General features: G+C 35.7%; 4 protein-coding genes across 4 annotated transcripts in view; 1 reads left to right on the top strand and 3 right to left on the bottom strand.

The window, feature by feature from the left end:
- Nucleotides 1-456, bottom strand: part of LOC102583106 (GATA transcription factor 1-like) — a 2,742-nt gene extending 2,286 nt beyond the window's left edge. The window contains exon 1 of the mRNA XM_006355679.2: nucleotides 98-456. Within this exon, the coding sequence (XP_006355741.1) occupies nucleotides 98-259 (162 nt within the window). The 5' untranslated portion in view covers nucleotides 260-456. The remainder of the gene's footprint in view (nucleotides 1-97) is intronic.
- A 3,248-nt stretch (nucleotides 457-3,704) lies between these two features.
- LOC102582773 (beta-glucuronosyltransferase GlcAT14B-like) lies at nucleotides 3,705-10,208 on the bottom strand. Its single transcript, XM_006355678.2, has 4 exons — nucleotides 9,481-10,208; nucleotides 7,916-7,991; nucleotides 7,645-7,760; nucleotides 3,705-4,802 (listed from the first exon to the last, which is right to left on the bottom strand). The coding sequence occupies exons 1-4, from the start codon at nucleotides 10,106-10,108 to the stop codon at nucleotides 4,276-4,278; spliced, it is 1,347 nt and encodes a 448-aa protein (XP_006355740.1). The 5' UTR covers nucleotides 10,109-10,208; the 3' UTR covers nucleotides 3,705-4,275.
- A 696-nt stretch (nucleotides 10,209-10,904) lies between these two features.
- On the top strand, nucleotides 10,905-13,505 carry LOC102582427 (hydroxyethylthiazole kinase). Its single transcript, XM_006355677.2, has 2 exons — nucleotides 10,905-11,458; nucleotides 12,849-13,505. The coding sequence occupies exons 1-2, from the start codon at nucleotides 10,979-10,981 to the stop codon at nucleotides 13,236-13,238; spliced, it is 870 nt and encodes a 289-aa protein (XP_006355739.1). The 5' UTR covers nucleotides 10,905-10,978; the 3' UTR covers nucleotides 13,239-13,505.
- A 1,241-nt stretch (nucleotides 13,506-14,746) lies between these two features.
- Nucleotides 14,747-20,459, bottom strand: part of LOC102582102 (chaperonin CPN60-2, mitochondrial) — a 6,769-nt gene continuing 1,056 nt past the window's right edge. Inside the window, exons 4-18 of the mRNA XM_006355676.2 lie at nucleotides 18,590-18,749; nucleotides 18,296-18,471; nucleotides 17,790-17,885; nucleotides 17,291-17,395; nucleotides 17,090-17,176; nucleotides 16,919-17,008; nucleotides 16,748-16,828; nucleotides 16,594-16,662; nucleotides 16,364-16,441; nucleotides 16,166-16,261; nucleotides 15,905-16,004; nucleotides 15,715-15,818; nucleotides 15,481-15,586; nucleotides 15,298-15,376; nucleotides 14,747-15,115 (exon numbers count right to left, since the gene is read on the bottom strand). Of these exons, the coding sequence (XP_006355738.1) occupies nucleotides 15,016-15,115; nucleotides 15,298-15,376; nucleotides 15,481-15,586; nucleotides 15,715-15,818; nucleotides 15,905-16,004; nucleotides 16,166-16,261; nucleotides 16,364-16,441; nucleotides 16,594-16,662; nucleotides 16,748-16,828; nucleotides 16,919-17,008; nucleotides 17,090-17,176; nucleotides 17,291-17,395; nucleotides 17,790-17,885; nucleotides 18,296-18,471; nucleotides 18,590-18,749 (1,527 nt within the window). The 3' untranslated portion in view covers nucleotides 14,747-15,015. The remainder of the gene's footprint in view (nucleotides 15,116-15,297; nucleotides 15,377-15,480; nucleotides 15,587-15,714; nucleotides 15,819-15,904; nucleotides 16,005-16,165; nucleotides 16,262-16,363; nucleotides 16,442-16,593; nucleotides 16,663-16,747; nucleotides 16,829-16,918; nucleotides 17,009-17,089; nucleotides 17,177-17,290; nucleotides 17,396-17,789; nucleotides 17,886-18,295; nucleotides 18,472-18,589; nucleotides 18,750-20,459) is intronic.

Here is a 20,459-nt window from a genome sequence, read left to right as displayed (position 1 = left end):
TCCCCCACCCAAAAAAAATTCCCCCCCCCCCCCTCTTTACATGTTTATTCACGAAAATGCCATTCTAATGGAAAAAAAAATCAATCAAATTACTTACAGGAAATGAAGGGCTATGATCATCTTGATGAAATCCAAGGGTGCTTGATGATTCAAAAGAAGAAGAAGAAGTTTGATATTTTTCATCATCATCTAAAGAGAAATTAAGAATATCATCATCTACCATAAAACAAGTTTTTGAGTACATAGCTTCCATTTTCATAAAATTCTTTTTAAAAAAAAAGAAAGAAATTTTTTTTCTATAGAATTTTCAACAAGTTTTTGGTTTTATTTTGGCTGTGTTTGGTTTGAATTTGTTAAGAGAGACAGAGAGAAATTTGGGAGAAATAATTGTGGGTAGGAAGAAAGAGAGATTCTCTTTCCTCTCTCTTTCTTGTTGGTGTTATTATTGTTACGATAATATCGAAGAATATGGTGCAGTGAATAAGATTTCTTTATTAAATAGAGGATTGAATTTTGAGCTTCAGATATTAAAAGATATTTGATAGGAAACGTTATTTTTTAATGGATTGTATCTCGTGCGAGTTTAAATTAGTCGAATATATCAAACACCAGATAAAAAATCAAAAGAATAATTATTGTTACCAATAATACCAAAGAACGTGGTGTGTGGTTGATGGGACTCGTTATTTAATTAGAATTTTCGAGTTTAAGTTTTGAGATATGAAAAAAATCTTTAATAGAAAACTTCATTCATAAATGAGTTTTATTTTGTGTGAATTCAGATTAGTCAGACTTAAATATGAAAACGAAAACAAATAAAAATAATAATTATTGTCACTAATAAAAGGCCAAGGTTTATTATTGAATAGCAAATTGGCAAGTTGGAGGCAACAAGAGGATGTTGATTTTTCATCTGTTTTTTTTAATTTTCTTTCCTTTTACGTTTGTCGTAGAAATGATACCCTGCTTATCTCACTTGCTTTTTTTTTTTTTTTTTACTTGGTACTGAATTTTCATTTTGTGTCTCGACTAATTTAATTCACCTCGTATAAGATTCATTAAAAGGGAAAAATATTTATATGTGAGTCATTACCACACAAAAAACACATGTTCAGTGTAATCTCATAGATGGGACTTGAAAGAATCAAGATATACGTAGATTTTATCCTACAAAATTATTGAAGTAGAGAGGTTGTTTTAAATCTCGACTTAAAGAAAAATGTTATATAAGTCACTACTGATCATACTTTAAAATGTGCTTAAGTTTTACGAAGAAAGGTCTAATGTCTGATAGAGTGTATGCAATACTTAAGCAAAATACGAAAACAACAAATAAGAAACTACAGAAATAATACAACTACTAGTATAAATATATATTGAAAAACAACACACTATTAACTACTTTAATTCATGGAATAGCTTTTACAACCTCCTATCTAAAATCACGTAAATTATATACGCATATATTTTTTTCATTTGTATTTATTTATTTATTTATTTCAACAAGTAGGTATCCCTTTGTGGTCAATTATATTTAGGTACTATTGGTCTGTGTCAACTCAACATGACCAAAAATAGTGCTAGTGAAAGTACGCCCAATATTTCATGAACTTGACAAGGACTATATACTTACCACTATATTTTATTTTATTTTATATTTATTTATCATAGAATAGAATATTTACATGTTGTTTTCCAATGTAGGATACAAATATAAATAATTAAAACTTGATTATTATTATTATTATTGTCATAACACTATGAGGTTATGTGATCAGGAAAATGGGACATAGATAAAAATATCTCATGAAATTATTTTATTTTATTTTTTATATGAAATAATTTATACTAATATAGTGAAATAAAATAATTTTGAAGTCAAATAAAATTTAAAATCAAATACATAATAAAGTATCTTGAAATTATTTTTTTTATTCCACCGATCAAACAGCCCCATGTATTTTACATTATTAGCCAACGCAGGCTGCTTAAGCAAATCATGGAATTGATTAGTTAATCTGTCCAATAAGAGAGTGACACGATTGTTATTAATTTATTTATATAATAAGTTACTTGAAAAAATCTTTGACTATTCCGACAATACATGTGATATTTTTTTATTTTTTTTGTGTATGTGTGTGTTTAATGAAGGAAGAGTTCAAAAGTCGTAATAAAAAAATTAATCAACACAAGATTTAAAGAAATGATGAATGATTAAAATTGAAGTCACATCGTCTTTGAGATTATATAGTAAAATCTCTTTATAATAGTGTCGTTTATTAATATATTTTTTAACTGCTACGTCAAAATGTTATTATATAGGATATATATGAAATATAACATAATATAAAAGTCGATTCTCAAGAAAAGACTAAATTATATTATAATTAAAAGAAATATTATTATAAAAAATGACTGTTATAAAAATGATCCGACGATTTTATTAATTGGACATAAAATATAAGTGGAGCAAATTTGGGTGTTACTAGGGCCTACCCATGTTTAAAAAATTGTATGATTAGTTGTTAGATGTTTGCAACTACTCTCCCATTTTGCATGTGAGATATCACATGCAAACTTTAGAAAAAAGTCATGTTATGTGTTCTTTATTTTATTTCAAGTTGAATAAAAGTAGTTTTGTCTTTGTGACTTAAAATACACATCAAATCAATCAATCATAATATCTTTTCATAAAAGAAATAGTCTAGTAACAATTCTGTGTATTTATTTAATTTTTCTCTCCTAAATTTCCCCGTCCTTCGAGGTTAATTAATCTAGTATATTTCTTGAAGTTAGAATGATGTATTTCCCCGTCCTTCGAGGTTAATTAATAGTATATTTCTTGAAGTTAGAATGATGTAAAGCTCAGTTGGATAGTCTTAAAAGTTTGTCAAACTTATTTTTAAATTAGTTTTTTATTTTTGAAAGTGTTTGACAAATATAAAAAAAAACTTAAAATAAGTCAAAAATGACTTAAATAAGTTAAGAAGTGTTTGACAAGGTTTAAAATGACTTAAAATAAGTTAAAAATGACTTAAAATAAGTCAAAAACCAAAAGTAGGTCTCCCCTTACTTTTTTTTTTTGACTTAAAAGTCATTTTAGTTTTTTTTTTTTTTTTTACTTAAAAGTTACTTTTTTTAAGTCAATCCGAACGGGCTCGTAGACATCCTCATGATGTATTTGAACGCCAAAAATGTTGGACAATACTTCAATATTTCGAGTTGATATCTAGATGGAGAACATCTGATCTTGATCTCTTTGGTTTTGAGAATAACAACATTTGATGTTCATTGTTCTGATTTCTTTGTAAATATTCCATGAATTTATGAGATTTTCAAGATGTCTCTTAAAGAAAATACACTCTTTTATATTAGTGAATAGTACGAGCTAGAGTTTAGGGTTGAATAACATGAGATTAGAACATCACCATCACCATCAATCACTTCGACTCATACCTCACACGCCCACCACCGCCATCACTTCCAACTATCACCACTAACCATTTCCGTTGCTAACTACCACCTCCACCACCGGCCACCTCTATCACCAGCCACTACAGCCCAGCAACCACCACTAGACAAGCTCTACTGTTAACTATGTTCACCACCAACCATCAACCCACAATCATCATAATATGTATTCAATTTGAGATGTTGAGAAACACAATTTTAATTATCTAGCATTCAAATTCAGAGACAACATCTTAATACTCAAACATGTATTCATATTCAGACATAATAATGTTTTCGTAAAAAAAAAAAAAGAGTCTACGTGTGCCTCGAGGAGAGGGAAAAAATGAGTACAATATTAACATCAAGTGATTACAATGATCTTCCATTGCAATGGCAAACAATTACATTAAGATTCCTCAGCAGGGCTTGCCCAATTCAACAAAGTTTTAACCCTTAAAATGTATTGCGAAAGAGAGATCAAAGACGAAGTTTTTTTTTTACGCAGAGCGGGCACCGGATGGAAAAGATAACTTTCAAAAGGACTTATACAACAATAGGCTTCCAATGAAAGAATTGGCTAGCTGACACTAAAATTTAGTACTATTTCAAGTGGTTTGATGAGTACCTCGTGTTATATCTTCTGTCTAAGTTGATAGTGTATTCATCTCTTTGTCTCTCCCTTTGCTATGTTAATCTATATTGCTCGAACTCTTCAAAAATGTCAACGAGTACATGTCGGATTCTCCAAAAGTAGGGTATTTTTTAAGAATCCAACACAGGTGCAGCATCGAAAGTGAAGAGTTTGTGCAACTTAGATGTTAATCATCTGGAGGAGGAGGTCTTCTCATATTGACATTGATCAGACAAATATGATCCGTTAGAGAAAAGCTCAAGAAAATGTTTCTCGAGTCTCTTTGCTCCGAAACCCGGTCTTATGATTTCGGCATCTCCCCAAACGGTACATTTGTTAGTTTCAGTGTCACCTAAACACCACCCGCCTGGCACTGGTTCGTCACGATTGTGGTGGAGAAGTTCATGGTCGATCTTATCAAGAACCGGATCGCCTGCCTTAAATGGGGAAGCAAAGGCTGCTCCACTCATCACCAGGTCATTGAAGTCACTTGAGTTGAGCCGGCGAACTTGTGATCTGGAGTTAAAAGAAGCATACTGCATGTTGTGGTTGATTGTTGTCCCATTGAATTTCCGTGAATTGCACAAAACGGTTGGAAAATATACAGATTCTGAAGATGGTGAGTTTGACAAGTACATTAACAGAGTTCTAGGGAGGTTATCCGAGCCTAAGATGCAGAACTCGGTAAACTTCCGACTCAAAATAGCAGATGATGACCCTGCAGTAAGAACAAATTAGTTGGTCATAGTATGAAACTCATGCAAAACCTGCTATTTTATAACAAATTGGCTGGTTTTAAATGTCCTGCTTTACAACGTTTCTAGACAATAATACGAGACAAATAGGAAGAGTATCTCGTGAAAACAGAGCCCATCATTTATGAGGGGTCTTGGCAATGCAAAAACCACCTCTCTGAAAAGATGTTTTCAAAAACGAAAAATCCAAAAGAGACACAGAGTCTGCAGGGCTTGAAATGAAAAACATGAAGTGAAACGCACAATTTAAGAAAAATTAAAAAATTGCCAAACATATGAGAATAACTAACTTCAGCATCAAATAAACAATAATTAGTCCAACTGCTCAAGTTCAAGATTCAAAGAACCAACCGCTTCTATTTGGATTTACTTTGCGCGTCTTTGTTTGACGCACATACTTCTCTAAAGCTCATGGCTTCAAACTGAAGTGATAACCCCTTGTTTTGCACTGTTTCATCATTTTAAGCAACTAAGCGGTGGCGTTTAGTATTGATCACGCTAATTATATTTCAACCACATCATAGAGATGAAAGGGACAACTTTATACGTCAATATTCATCGAAATTAAAAACCCATTAGCTCTGAAAAGAAAGAAAATTTACTTTTTCACCCTCCTCCAGGGCCAAAATAGGCAGCCGATGAACTGCAGAGAAGGCTGGACAAATTGAAATGGTGGAGAAAGAAGTTGAGGCACAAGTTTCAAATTTTAAGCCGTTGGAGGTTAGGAATTTCTTCAAGATGGATTTCATTATATTTCAACTGATACTGAAGGATAATGTTAACTTGCTAGTTGTACTTAGCAAGGATGGTGTGATTGTTGCAATAGAGTTGGGTTTCAAATGAACCAATACATAATGTCAGGTGTCAACTGGACTGAGAGAAAAGGATGAAGGGTTGACTGCCCGATGAAGAGAAGTGATGGAACGGAAATAGAATAATAACGCAGGGTTGCTGATGAATGTAATCACAATTGGAGTAAGTATTTAGTTTCCTATAAAAAAAGAAGTTAGACAAAGTCAGAGTAGCTTGTTCCTCCTTTAAAATGCAAAAAAACTTATAGTTTTGATACTTGATAAACTTGCCTGTCTACCTTCTCAAGGTAGGAGGGGTAAGATCTGTGTACACTCGACCCGCCCCAGATCCCACCTGTGGGATTACACTGGGTTTGTTGTTATTGTTGTTTATACTTGATAAACTAAGTTGTGTCATGTGGCTTTGTCTCAGTAACGTATCAAATATGCTTTCATTACATTTACTGAAAGATCATACCAAGAGCGGTTTTTACTAAATTACTTCCCCTAGAAATCATTTTATGATTACATGGTGCATGCATATTTCCAAGAAATTGTTTCAAGACAATCCCTTTCCTTATATACTCATCCAAAAGCTAGAGTTCAACTGAAAATCATTCATTTACAAGGTAAAGACTTAAGTAACAGACTCTTGGAACACTTACATGAATGATCTGCAACAGATCCGGAGACTAAATAAGTTAAAAAATTCAAAGTAAAATTAGTCTTCTATATACGTAGTACAAAGGCAAGAATCAAGGACAACCTGACTATGCATTGCATTTCTCATCAGGTTGTGGTGATGCTTCCTAGATAGAGGTTTAGAGATTTTCTCATCCCTGCTTCATCTAATTAAGTACTTCCACTATGGTTACTGCTCTATGAGGATTCTAAACTGTATTTGCTTCATTCAAGACCTCTTGGCGATTTTGGCTGGATAGAAATGCAAAAGCGTTTAGAGCCTAAAATGTAACGGAAAACCGTACGGAGAAGATGGTTTCCTTGCTTCTTAATGTTATAAGATTGATAAATGAATGGATGAAGGGTTTATTTCCTCGTCAAAAAAAAAAAAGAATGGATGAAGGATCTGAAACCGTGCAGAACGTTCTACTTGCCTCAAACTAATTGCCTCCTTAACTTTCTAATCTCTTTCAGTTCCGGATTATAGATTTGTCATTTTCACTTAGAAACCTTCAACGGAATCCCTAGAATTTTGTCAAAAGCTCTTTTTGTAAGATAACAATGGTGTCCGAATCAGCTTATACGCATCTCCACCATGAGTATCGGGTACATTTACCCATCAAAGCTTCATTAAATGTAAGGAAATCAACTTATTTTTTGGTCTCCACTGAATTTGAACCCTGGTTTCCGTTGTCAAAGACTCCTCTTTTTCTTTGATAAGTGAAAGACTAGTAATTTTCTCTGCGCCTAAACATCTCCAGTTAACATATCCTTCTGAAACCACCTCTGGGATGCCCCACACCCAACCCCTCTTCCCCTCACAATAACCATAGTTCTTGTGGCAATAGATTTGGTTTTTAAATGACATAACATAACGTTAAATGTACTTCGAGAGGATGATGAAGGATTGGATGTCAGATGAGGAAAACAATGGAAGAAATAGGAATTGAGGGAAGCAGTTAGGTTGGTTGTTGATGATATTTAGTTGGATTGTTGATGATATTTGGATTTTTTTTTCTGATTTAAAAGAGAAGATAAAAGTGAAGTGAGAGGAACAATGGCATCATCACAAGTGGTACACCTTTTCCAGTTAGTGTCCATGTATATCATACTTTGCTTATTTTCATACTGCATAATATTTCTGTTTAAATTTTATTTTCTAGTTTAGTCCTTACTCCTTTCTCTTTAATAAAAGAGTTCCTTGTTCTCAGCGTTATAGTTGTCCCTCCTTATCAAGAAAATATTTTTTCTCAATCACAGGAAAAAGAGCACAAACGTTATTCACAAATTCAATACCTAATGAAGCAAATAAAACGATAACCGGCATCCTCACCTGTGAATAATCGATAAGCATCTGGCAATTCCCGTTTTTGAGTGGCATAATATACTTCACTTTCCTCTGCAAGATAGAGCCCTGGATCCACAACTATTGGTTTCAACTTCTTTGACCTACACAATCCAAAATAGCAATATTAGTGAACTCTAGAAGCACGTGCTATCCACATGTTCATATCCTTTAAACATAACAACATATAGAAACCTCTTCTTTTTTTTATAAGTTAGTACATATAGAAACATATAGCAGGAGAAGGATATAGTCATACTCTCTCCAACCGATGTAGCTCGAGTGGTTGACAAAATTAAGATCCTTGGGTAGATATGATAAAATGTGTAGAAGATCTGAAAATCAACAAGAATTTGCACCACATAAATCATCGGTCATCACTCATCAACAAAGAGAAATCGAGGTATAGGAAGAAATAAATTCAATGAAAATATTCGATTGATTATGTTGTAGTGCAACCACTCCAAACACACCAATGGCACAGTTCAATGACAAGAATTTGCATTACAAACATCAGTTATCATTAAACACCAACGAGATAGCCCGGTATAAGGAGATATGATTTCAACTACACAATTCATTGATGTAAAATCTTACAGGAAGCCAACCCAAATACCAACAAACTTGTTCAGGTAAGACATTTCTATTTATAGAAAAGTTACCAACATCAATGAACTACTTCTACAATTTCTAACAAGCTTCTCGGAGAAACAAATTGCATCAAGTGCATGAATAATCCCTTCATGACAAAAGTGGTCGATGGCCAATTTAAAGATAACTCTTTTATTAATAACCGTGGTGTCCAGGCCAATTTGCAGGTACCACAACTAATTCCACAAGGTACATGCTACCTCCCACTTACACAGTTACCGTGTAACTATGTCCACCAAGTTCATTTTAAAGATATTGCAGAAGAAAATCAATCTTAGATAAGATTTCAATTGTGATACTAAACACAAAAAAACATGGAATTCTACACACACACAGAGCCCAAAAAGTAGCTAGCAAAAGAAAACTAAAAAACGAACACAAATAAAAGCAAAATCTTTAGATTGGTCAATGGACAATTTAAAGATAAACTTCTTTATTACTAATATTCATGGTGTCCGGACAAGCTTGCAGGTACCTTGACTAATTCCAGAGGTACCTGCTACCTCCCTCCAACCTGCACAAGTACCAATGAAATTATGTCCACCAAGTTCATTTTTAAAATAGCTTGCCTTCACATAGTTTTTCGACTCCTCACTTGAAGCAAACCAATCTTAGATAGGATTTCAATCGAGATACTAAACTCAAAAAACATGGAATTCAACACACCTCCCAAAAAGTAGCTACCAAAAGAAAATTCGAAAACGAACACAAATAAAAGCTAAATCTTTAACTCGGTCAATTGTCAATTTAAAGATAACTCTTTTACTAACATCCATGGTGTCCGGTCCAGCTTGCAGGTACCTTAACTAATTCCACAAGGTAATTGCTACACGGTAACTGTGTCCACCAAGTTCATTTTAAAGATAAGCTCGCCTTCACATAGTTTTTCGACTACTCTCTAAAGCAAACCAATCTTAGATAAGATTTCAATTAAGATCCTAAACTCACAAAAGATGGAAATTCAACACTCAAAAAGCCTACAAAGTAGCTAACACAAAGACATTCAAAACTAACAAATATAAAAGCTAAATCTTTTTTCAAAAGAATCCCAGTTAGCTTAGTCGATTGGCTACCTGAATTTTTCCAGTGAGGGGTTCGATTCCTCATCCTATAATCCCCTCCCCCATTTCCCCCTACGCCAAATTTTTCAAACTAAATCTTTTCATTTCATACCATCTTGAGTAACGAGTGGATAATCAGCAGCTGAGAGATTAATAAACCAATCCCAAGAATTCGAAAGTCTCAAAAGAATGGAAGCCCCATGAAGTGTAGCAGACAATGCAGAAGACCCAATCGAGTATCGAAAATCAGCTTTCCCAATAACATTTACATTCTGTGCAGCTTTAAAAACCGGCACAGATTGAACAGCAAGTGCCAATTCATCACGTTCCTTCTGAGTAGCTTTTCTATCAAGATGAAGTAAATACTGATTTCTTGGATGATACACAGCAAACAACAAACGGAGGATTCTAGAAGAGTCTTTAGTGGATCCAGATATGAGGTATGCAATTGAAGGTGGGGTTGGTGGGGTGGATGGAAGGGTATTTTGGTCATTTGGGTTTGATGGGGAGTTGAGATAGTTATGGAAATTCGGGAAAAGGGAAGGATTAGGGTGAGGAGGAAGAGAGGTAGAAGAAGGGGAAAAGGAAAGGGAAAGTATAAGGAGAAGTGAGAATATGGTGGTGATAAGGAGGATAAAGGGTGTCGAAAAAGTGATCCGGCAAATGCTACTGTTGTTACTTCCGGTGGCGCCGCCGGTGGAAGTGGTGGTTGGCGGCGGTTGAAGGTGGTGGTTGTGCATTTTGTTGGAAATTATCAGTGCTGCCGGCGATGGCGGAAATCTTTCAAGTGTTTATATATATATATACACTTTTTTAGATTCTTTGTTTCATGGAGGCACGTATACAAGAATTTCACTATTTCAATTAATTAAACTTAGATATACTTTCGATCTCCTAAGTGGCATAGTGTCAAACTTTTGTAGGAACATGAGGATTCTTAAAATATTTCACAATTTTTTTCTTTTTATCTTATCTTCTGACTCAACCTTATTCGAAAAATAACTTTTTTTGGGAATCAATTTCCAATACTGATCTAAGGCCCAACTCTCGACTCTTGATCCTAACATTGATCTTGAGACTCAACTACTGAAGTGAGATTGAGGAAAAGTAGAAGATAATCGAAGAAGTATTGGAGAAAGGTAATTAGATAAAATATGAGTGCATCCTTATCGAAAACATGATCTTAGATAGAAAGATATGAAGGTCGTGGCCTCGTGGGTAAGGATAGAATATTAATAGGTAGTTAAGAATTGTTGCGTACTAGCCTTTTCATATATTTAGTTGGGTGATAGTATAGAGCACCATGTCGATTATCGTATTAGCTTAACCACGTAGTCTTTGGTTATAGTACCTAATATTACCTCGTATTATTATAGTTCTTACTTTTGATGTCTCAGTTTGTTATATTATGATATTGCTACACTATTTTCTTCATTTTTGTACTTGAATTTATTGCACTCGAATTAAAGGACTTTCAAAAATAACAATTTATTTTCACGAGATAATGTTAAAATTTACGAACACTCTACCTCCGTAAATCTAGCGATATATACTCTCTTTTTCATAATCCAATCATCCAAACAGAGTTATCAGCTCGCCTATACACTCCTATGGAAGAAGACAAAAGTACTAACACCATTGAACCCCAAAAGGAAGCTCAACAAAACCCTTTACATTGGCCCAAACAAGCATGGACCCATTTCGAATTAGTTCGTCAAAAATCCCCATTAATTCAATGTATAACCAACTTCGTTTCAATGGATTTGATGGCCAATACTCTGTTATCCGCCGGTGCATCGCCGGCGATGATTCATTCCGTTGAAGAAATCCCAGAATTTACTCCAAAAGCCCTTGGAGTTTGCATAAATGCCGGAACCCTCACTCCTGACTGGCTACCCGGTATGAAATTGGCGGCACAGGTGGCGAATCAATCGAAAAAACCTTGGGTGCTTGATCCTGTAGCTGCCGGTGGGTCAAGTTTCCGGTTGAAGGCGTGTTTGGAGCTACTTGCTTTAAAGCCTAGTGTTGTTAGAGGCAATGGATCTGAGATTCTTGCTCTTTTTAAGGGTTGTGTTGACTTAAATTCCAAGGTAACACAATATTTTTGAGTATCAATTTTGGTAAAATATTTATCTGCTCCGGATCTTATTATATATCATAGTTTAGTTAAGTGATAGTTGTATATGTTCTAACATATGTGATGATGATGCATTCAGTGGCGAGTTAGAATTTTCGTTAAGGAGTGTCAAAATGTAAAGTAGTAAACCCATGAAGAAGCCAAGGGACCTTAGCTATGCCATTGGATGCATTAATTGGTTTGGTATAAACACTGGACGACGGGAGTAATGTTTTACCATCAATTTTATCTTTGCTGGTGTTCTGACATTATGTCCAGTGTTGGGAGTTTTTCAAGTCTGAGACTTGAACATGAGTAGAAAAACACTGAAGTATTGAATATAGGAATGAAACTGGTCAAATAGAATAGTAATCTACAAGATTTTATAAGACATGGTAATTGTTGTTTCAATTGAATAGATTCCTAATGGTTTCTCTTTCATATGACAATCAAAGCCAAAATGGGTCCTTTATCTGGTGATCTTTTTTTTTTCCTACTTGGAAGATGCTTAGTTTTACCAAAGGCGGCATTTTTTTCAAGATTTGATGATATCAGGTCTATCCAAATTTTGGTCTTTCCTCGTATGACCTACAATTACCTTATATTTGATATTACTGATGTAAGAATGGGAGGAAGAGAAGAATCTTCTTCCATTTATGCAAAGTTAACTTCTCTTCAAATTTCTTAGTTACTGTATTTTCTTATGCTATAGTCGGAAACTTGCGAAATGGGGTATTTCTGCCTGTTGATGGTATAGGCAGAGTGGTAGTCGAGAAAATCCTAAAATAGGTTGAAATTGATTTAAGTTCAATATATGGGTTGAGAAAATTGGTAATACATTGTCGTACCAAGAGTATCAGAAAAAGTAGGGGTAAAAGGTTGCGTATATCTCACCCTCCTCAAACCCCACTCGTGGGATTACACTAGGTATGTCATTGTTGTTGTTGCATATGGGTTGGGGAAAAATAACTGGTCTCATGAGTTAGCAGGTTAGATGGTTTAACAATTTTAGTAATTATATGCTAATATGGCTAGTTATGGACAGATTAATATACAGAAGATGAAATCATTAAATGAAGAGCAAGTAATCTGATGAAATATTCATATGGTTTGATTCGTCTTCTTTTAGGACAAATTTTGCTACCAGTGGTCATAAACATCAAGGCGATATACACTTGATTCTGTTGCCCTTTCTTTTTAACCTTTCCAAGTTAAAATTTAGAGAAGTTGATAGGGAGACTAGTTCTTTTTGATACGCAAATATTTGTTTGTGAGAACTGAGAACACGCCATTACTGTATTACAATTTCTCATCCGTTGATTGTGCTCATAATGTCTCATCTGTTTCAATTTGACTAATTTAAGGGTGCAGATAGTGTACATGGTTCAAGTGATGCTGTTGACGCTGCTAAGTCTCTTGCTCAACAAAGTGGTAGTGTAGTTGCTATTTCTGGAGCTGTTGACTATATCACAGACGGTGATAGGGTTGTTTGTGTTCATAATGGGGTGCCTATGTTGCAAAAAATTACTGCATCTGGATGTTCTGTCACTGCCCTCATTGCTGCCTTTGTCGCTGTTGATCCATCCCATGCTGTTGAAGCAACAGCTTCTGCATTGGCTATCTTTGGTGTCGCAAGTGAAGTAGGGATGGACATGGCTAGAGGTCCAGCTTCACTGCGGACACTGTTGATTGATTCGTTATATGGACTTGATGAAGCTACTGCACTTGGTCGAGTAAGAATCAACCGCCTTTAATGCTTTTAGAGGAGAAATGAATGTGTGCATGTCATTTAGATTAAATGTGAAGTTATATAGCATCAAGTATTACGTCGAATCATCAGCTCATGTCATTTTACTTGGTTAATTGTAACATCCTTAAACCCGTAATAAAAGCATGTGTTTTATGTATCAGACTGATTTTCATTTTGTCATTCCTGTAGAAAACTGGTTTTAGAATGTGGATTACCATCGTGGCTTAACCGCTTAATCATACGTTATAATAGTTTGTAGCTTGGTATCCTACTTCTACTACTTGTTTGCTGTAGACTTGATATAAGAGAAAAGAGACATTCGTCGAGGGATAATTATGGAGTATAAGGAGATTGCAGTAGGGCTGGGTAGCTCTCTTTGTCTCAATTTTGGCGGCCAAAATTGTGACCTCCAAAATTTTCTGAGATTCACCCTTATGCAGTGAGATTCACCACGTAACAACTTGGCCCGTAGAATGCGGGCATGAGGAACACTTTCTAAAACTTGTGAGCTATTTAGGATTGTAACTATTGATGAGGAGCTACTGGACATCTCTGTGCCATTTTTTGGTTTGGGGAACACAAATAGGCTTGGTGTTCTATGTAAAAAACTGTTTAGGACTTTTAGCTTTGCTGCTTGGTGAGAGCAAACACGACGACTTGAATGGGAAAGAGCACAAAAGCAAAGATGTGAAGCCTGTGTTACAGGCAGAAGCAATGTAAAGACAGAAAAAGATTGGTTTTTCCACTCAAAACAATCCACAATGTCTTGCCAGTGCCTCTAGTGACTGAAAGCCGCGACATGGTGCTTCCTATCCTGTACATTCCAAAGAAGTTAAGGCTGCCACCATATACCCCTTTTTCCGTCATGGCTGTGAATGCCATCTCATCTGAGCACTCCAGTCTTACAGAGCTTGCAACGTATTCTCTTTGAGATTTGCCAACATTTTGGGTGCCCAGCTCAAGCGAAGAGATCAAGAAATCGTCAATAACAGTGATTGTTTTGGAGGTCTGAAAACAAGAGGTCTCGCAAAGGGGACCTAGTCACTGTAGATGTTGCCTAACAAACCCGTGGTTGGCCTGGCTGTCGAGCTACTGCCCCAGAGACCAAGACTGCAAGGTTGATGGCAGCAAATAGAACTGCAATAAGGGAAGATGATGATTGCCTAAACATTGAGATTTTTCTAACTTTATTGTATGAAGATGCTTTTTCGGTTAAAGTGAGAGCTTTGGTTTTCTTGATTTTTAACACATCAACTTCCTTTTGTTTCTGTTTATCATAATGGAAAGGGAAATTACGTTTAAGGTTAAAGTCATTTGTGGTCCCTTAAAATTGTCCACAATCCTCCAACAAAAAATTGCACATTCACCAAATATTTAATCTCACAAGTACAAACAATTTCATGGCAACATGTATATCCAGGATATATCAGATTATACCTATGAATATCACAACAGAAAATTTGGCCATTTTACTCCAATTATACATCCAATTGGTACCGGGTATCCTGTATATGATATTAGCAGTCTCTCTGCGATTCATTTATACTACGAAAATTCTTGGAATTCAGAATGTCACTGAGAACAAGAAAGTGGATTAAAAATGAGGATGCCGCATTGTCTTGCAAATATTACAAGTTCTCAACCTACAAAAACATGAATTCACAATTCATCTCTTGCTATTGTTACAATTGAGGTACCATGAGCAACAACCTTAAGTTTCTTATTCTGTGTGTGCTAAATTGTATGTCAGGTAGCTTGAATCACTGTTCTTTTCTAGTGCATTAGTAGTCCATACCACCACCAGGCATAGCTGGAGATGCCTTCTCATCCTTGGGAAGCTCAACGATAACAGCTTCAGTTGTAGTCAATAAAGACGACACACTGCATACAACAATAACAGTAAAAGCACACGTTTAACTTCTATACAAAGACAATGTAGAAAAGTTTTCACACTAATAAGTTTCCACATATAATAAGTTAAAATGCAAACATATTAGCAAGAACCCTAACTTGCCAAGAGAGCAAGTAAATTGGAAGACGAAAGGATAAAAGAGTATGCTCACCTAGCAGCATCAACCAGGGCCGTCCTAATTACTTTCAATGGATCAATGATTCCTGCTTTTATCATATCAACATATTCACCTGTTGCATAGATGAACATAGAACGAGATTAATTTCTAGTTTTTAGGAAATAGAATCATTTATCAGGTGGAAACTCGAAAGGAACAAGAGATGAGCATTCAAACCTTTTGCAGCATCATATCCAAGATCCGGGTTATCCTGCTCCAACAATTTGCCAACCACTACTGATCCTTCCACCCCAGCATTAGAGGCAATTGTATATACTGGTGTCTGCAATTAGAAATTCATTCCAAAACATTACTAATTATGATTTGACAACTACTTATTCCTGAGAAGTGATACTCTTAAGGAATCTAATCTGCAAATGTGATAGCAAAATTTGTTAAAATGTTAAAGACCTTCAGAGCGTTCTGAATAATTTGAACACCAATCTTCTGATCAAAATTGGCTGTTGGCAATGAGTCCAATTCTTTTGATGCATAAAGAAGTGCAACCCCACCACCTGCATGACAAGAACCGGATTAGTCTCCCACAATAGGCTCTTAGGTGAGACGGACCAGGCATGAAGAGACATGAACATGTAATAACCTGGAAGAATTCCTTCCTCGACAGCAGCTTTTGTGGCATTCAAAGCATCTGTAACTCTGTCTTTCTTCTCACCAACCTCAATTTCACTAGCTCCTCCTACCTGGCAAACCCATACCAATTCAAATTAATACACCTTCTACAATGCTCTTTTATTATTTGTCAACTTAGACTAAAAGTTGCAAATTATTTATACATGTAAGGGATCCTTTTCTCTGCATACTTAGCTTCTCAGAAAATACAAACTGCAGTTAAATTACATACCTTCAACACTGCAACACCCCCTGAAAGCCTAGCTAGTCTTTCTTGCAATTTCTCCTTGTCATAATCAGACGTGCTCAGTTCAATTGCTGATCTAATCTGTCAATACAAAGAGCACAACATATGTTCAACCCCAAAATTTTAGATAATATGGTGTATAAGTATATTGATGATATAAGTGTAGATGTACACAAAATGTACCTGTTCACATCTCTCCTCTATGGCCTTCTTCTCACCCGCACCATCAAGAACAACAGTGTCATCCTTGGAGACAGTCACCTAGAAAAAAAATTAAATGCCATGAGACTACAGAAAGCAGAAATGTTCAGCAGCATAAAAAATAGAAAAACTAAACAAGAATTGCAATAGTACTTTACTTGCACCATTAAATAATACCCGAGAGCAGGGATGCACTTATCAAAAAAATATACCTTTTTGCATTTTCCCAGCATGTCCAACTCCACATTTTCAATGTTCATTCCAAGTTCTTCCGTTATGACCTATCATGCACGGGGAAGAAATGTGGGTGATGCATGAAGAAATAGCAAATATCTTATACAGGAGCATACCAGAACAGTTCCTTACCTGGCCTCCAGTTAAAGCAGCAAGATCTTGCAAATTAGCCTTCCTGTTTTCACCAAATCCTGGAGCTTTTATGGCGCAAACCTGTATTATTTTCCAGTATAATTAGCTGAACAAAGTGTTATACAGACCATCAACAAAGAAAACATGTTTCTACTCAAAGCAGCAAATTACCTTGATTCCAGCACGAAGCTTGTTCAGAATAAGTGTAGCGAGTGCTTCACTCTCCACATCCTCGGACACAATTAGGAGGGGCCTTTGTCTCTGAATATATGAGGTAAGAGTAAGAAACAACTCCAGAGGTCATAGTTGAAACTCCAAGAATCTCAGAGGAAGAAAGACTACCTTCAAAGCCAATTCTAACACTTTCACAATAGCATTTATGCTTGAGATTTTTTTCTCGTGAATAAGAATAAGTGGGTCATCCAGCTCCTGCCAGGTATGAAAATAGTTGTGAGTTCAAATGAAAGAGAGGTTGGCTGTAAATATATAAGACTGCCACATCAGTCATGCAGCTGAGTTAATATTGACAAACTAAAGACATACACATTTCTGATTCTTCTCATTTGTAATGAAGTATGGGGATATGTAGCCCCTGTCCAACTTCATCCCCTCAACAACTTGCAAATCATTAAGCAGTGTCTTTCCATCCTGCATGATATTAGAAATGAGTCAGTGTCACAATTTTTTTTATGAAGGAAATGAGTTAGTGTGACGTCTTTACAACAAGATTTCATATGATTCCAACTCAGTTATCACAAAGTAAAAGGATTATCCAATATTATTATCTGAGTAATAAAAAGACCACCACAGTTCCAAATGTCAGATTCTTGCGTGATTTTTTTTTTGCTGTTACCAACTCAAATGGATCAAATGACAATAAGTTTTGTGGTAAACTCAACATCTTCTCCTCTTTGAGAGTACATCCGACAAGGCATTAAAGAAATTTAAGATTTTACCAGATCAGAAACTTGAGAAAAAGCTCAAACCATTATGGCAAACAAGACCATGCACATAACATTAACAGTATCAAGAAATTACTTACTTGAATAGTGATGACACCTTCCTTTCCTACTTGCTCCATAGCCCTTGCAATTATCTCACCTATTTCCCTTTCTCCATTTGCAGAGATTGTACCAACCTATCAAAGGGTCATAATATCATAATCTTATTGGAAACTGAGCAGCAGGAACACTCTAGAGCAGAAGATTGATAACTCATTCCGTTATCCAGTGCATTAGTGTTTCGAAATTATTCCTTGCACCGAAGAGCAAGTTAGATTCGTCTTTTACCCCTCATTTTTATTCTTGCAATATCAGAATCCTAGTGGAAATAGGACAGCACTGACATCTAATACACTGCAGCAGAACATTGGTATCACTTTCTTAAGATGAATTCCTTCCCCCTGCTGCTATTTTTGTGCATGTGTCATGTGGGGTGGGGGAGGGGGGGAGGCAGAGGAGTCTGCTGCTCAAAAATATTGATGTTTAAGTACCAGAAAAGATCCCCTTCAGACTGTGATTCATAAAAGTTTGAAGCTAGCAAATATACCTGGGCAATCTCCTCGGATGTGCTTATCATGCGTGCTCTGCTTTTCAGGTTTGTTACAACAGCATCGACAGCCATTGTGATACCTCGTCTAAGATCCATTGCATTCATACCAGCAGCTACAGACTTGCACCCTTCAGCAAATATTGCTCGGGTGAGGACTGTTGCACAAGTGGTACCTGAAATACAGAGCTAGAGTTAAACACAAGCAGAGATGTCATAGATTTTTAGAACTAACAATCAAACCAGGCACAAATGAAGACACACAGAGAAGGAGCACTATATATGAATTCTTACCATCACCAGCAGCATCATTAGTGGCATTGGCAACTTGCTTTACAAGGCTGGCACCAACATTTTTTATTTTGTCCTTGAATTCGATGCTTTTTGCAACAGTGACACCATCTTTTGTCACCTTGGGTGCACCCCAACTTTGTTCAATCACCACATTACGACCCTTCATAAATAAACATACAACATTAGTCGTCACCTAGTGAATTCATTCTCAGCAAAATCGAGAATCTATTGGTGGTGCACCACTTTATATTTTATCCCCTGCGAGTATATCAGCATATAAAAATCTTGCTTGTCCAGTCATCCTCCAACCTCAAATGGTACAAACAAGGAGAGAGAAATAGTAACATATTTCACTTTTAATTGAAAGGGAACAATCAGATGCTAAGCTTTCCAACATCTTGGTTATAAATTACTCAGGGAAGAAGAGTCGTAACCAACAAGAACCAGCAGAACTGATAATATATTTAGTTGAGACAATCCCACTAAGTTTTTTTATAGGAGGCAAGTCACTCTAAGCCACTTTCAATTGCACTCTAATAGGCATGAAAATTAGATCGCTTCATGATGTTAAAATGCTTAATATAGACCTAATTGTCTTGGACTCGGGTGCGGGTGACTAATGCGGATGTGGATCTAGGGGTCAGATCATTCATGATGTAAATTTTAAGATGTGAGGATACAGATACAGGTATGGATAAATGTGTGGACATTCGCCTAAAAATAATTCAAATATCTAAAAGTAGAGTTACAAAACCTAAATTATGAGATATTAGGTGGAGAACTTGAGGAGAAAATACTAATCAAGAGGAGAATCCTGAAAGGAGATTAAAGGAAAAGGAGTAATACAGAAATTTCTATCTACAAGGTATTCTATTTTCCTCAATTTCCCCTTAGCTTTTGTTTTGATTTCAGAAATCATTGAATATGTCCAGAATTTCTTCGCTGATTTTAGTCGAACTATCCAAAATTATTTGACCATATCGAATACAGACCCAACACCCACGTCGTGTCGACATGAGTGCCTCACCAAAAGTGAAGAATCCGAGCAACTTTGATATAGACGGTATTAGGGTTTGGTTTTAATGATGACAAAATGCAAATGTTTTCTATGTATGCAGGATTGCATAGCTTATCATATAAGCTCTTTTAGAGGAAATCAAGAAAAAAAGCTATATGCAAATATAGCCGTATGGAAAGGAATCAATAACGTCTAAAAAGAAGGAAGGAAGGAAGCATATCGAGTAAGTAGAATTAAATAGGAAGATACTGCACCAATCAATGCCCAAGACCTCAAAGCAGTAATCAAGGTGCAATCAAACGTGTTCTACGAAACAAAGTACCAAAACACATATCTCTCGCTGAAACCCTGGAAGCTATTCAAGTCTTGTTGAAGCTTACCACGGAGGAACATGAAAGATATGCACTTGTTCTTGGAAAAAGATCATCTAAGTATCTTCCCAAAGATCAATTCTCTTGGGTTGTCATATCAGTCCTCAATGGCTAGATCGAGAAACTATTAAAGGAGACGTTAAGAAGATATACACTTGTCTAAACCTTCTCAAACACTTATGTTCTACTCTTAACAAGCATTGTATTTCCTGTAAGAAATAGTTGTGTATTAAAAAGAGAGGACACAGAATTATCAATGGCGAGACATTGTATCAATCAAGAGTGAAAAGATAGAGAACTACGACATACTTAGAACACCCTTCCAACTCAAGGAGACTTGGACTAAGATTCACATAGGATCCCAACCAGTATAAAACATCTGGTGTCATTATACTATGTCTTTAATTTACGTATCTCCTTCCGTATCAGTCGACTCATCTCTGAGACACCGAAAATAAAAAGTCAACTCACCCCCCCCCCC

Source organism: Solanum tuberosum, unplaced genomic scaffold (genome assembly GCF_000226075.1).
Source record: "Solanum tuberosum cultivar DM 1-3 516 R44 unplaced genomic scaffold, SolTub_3.0 scf00202, whole genome shotgun sequence".
Lineage (NCBI taxonomy): Eukaryota > Viridiplantae > Streptophyta > Magnoliopsida > Solanales > Solanaceae > Solanum > Solanum tuberosum.
The sequence above is the reverse complement of the archived record's forward strand: the minus strand, read 5'-3'. Positions and strand labels throughout refer to the sequence as shown.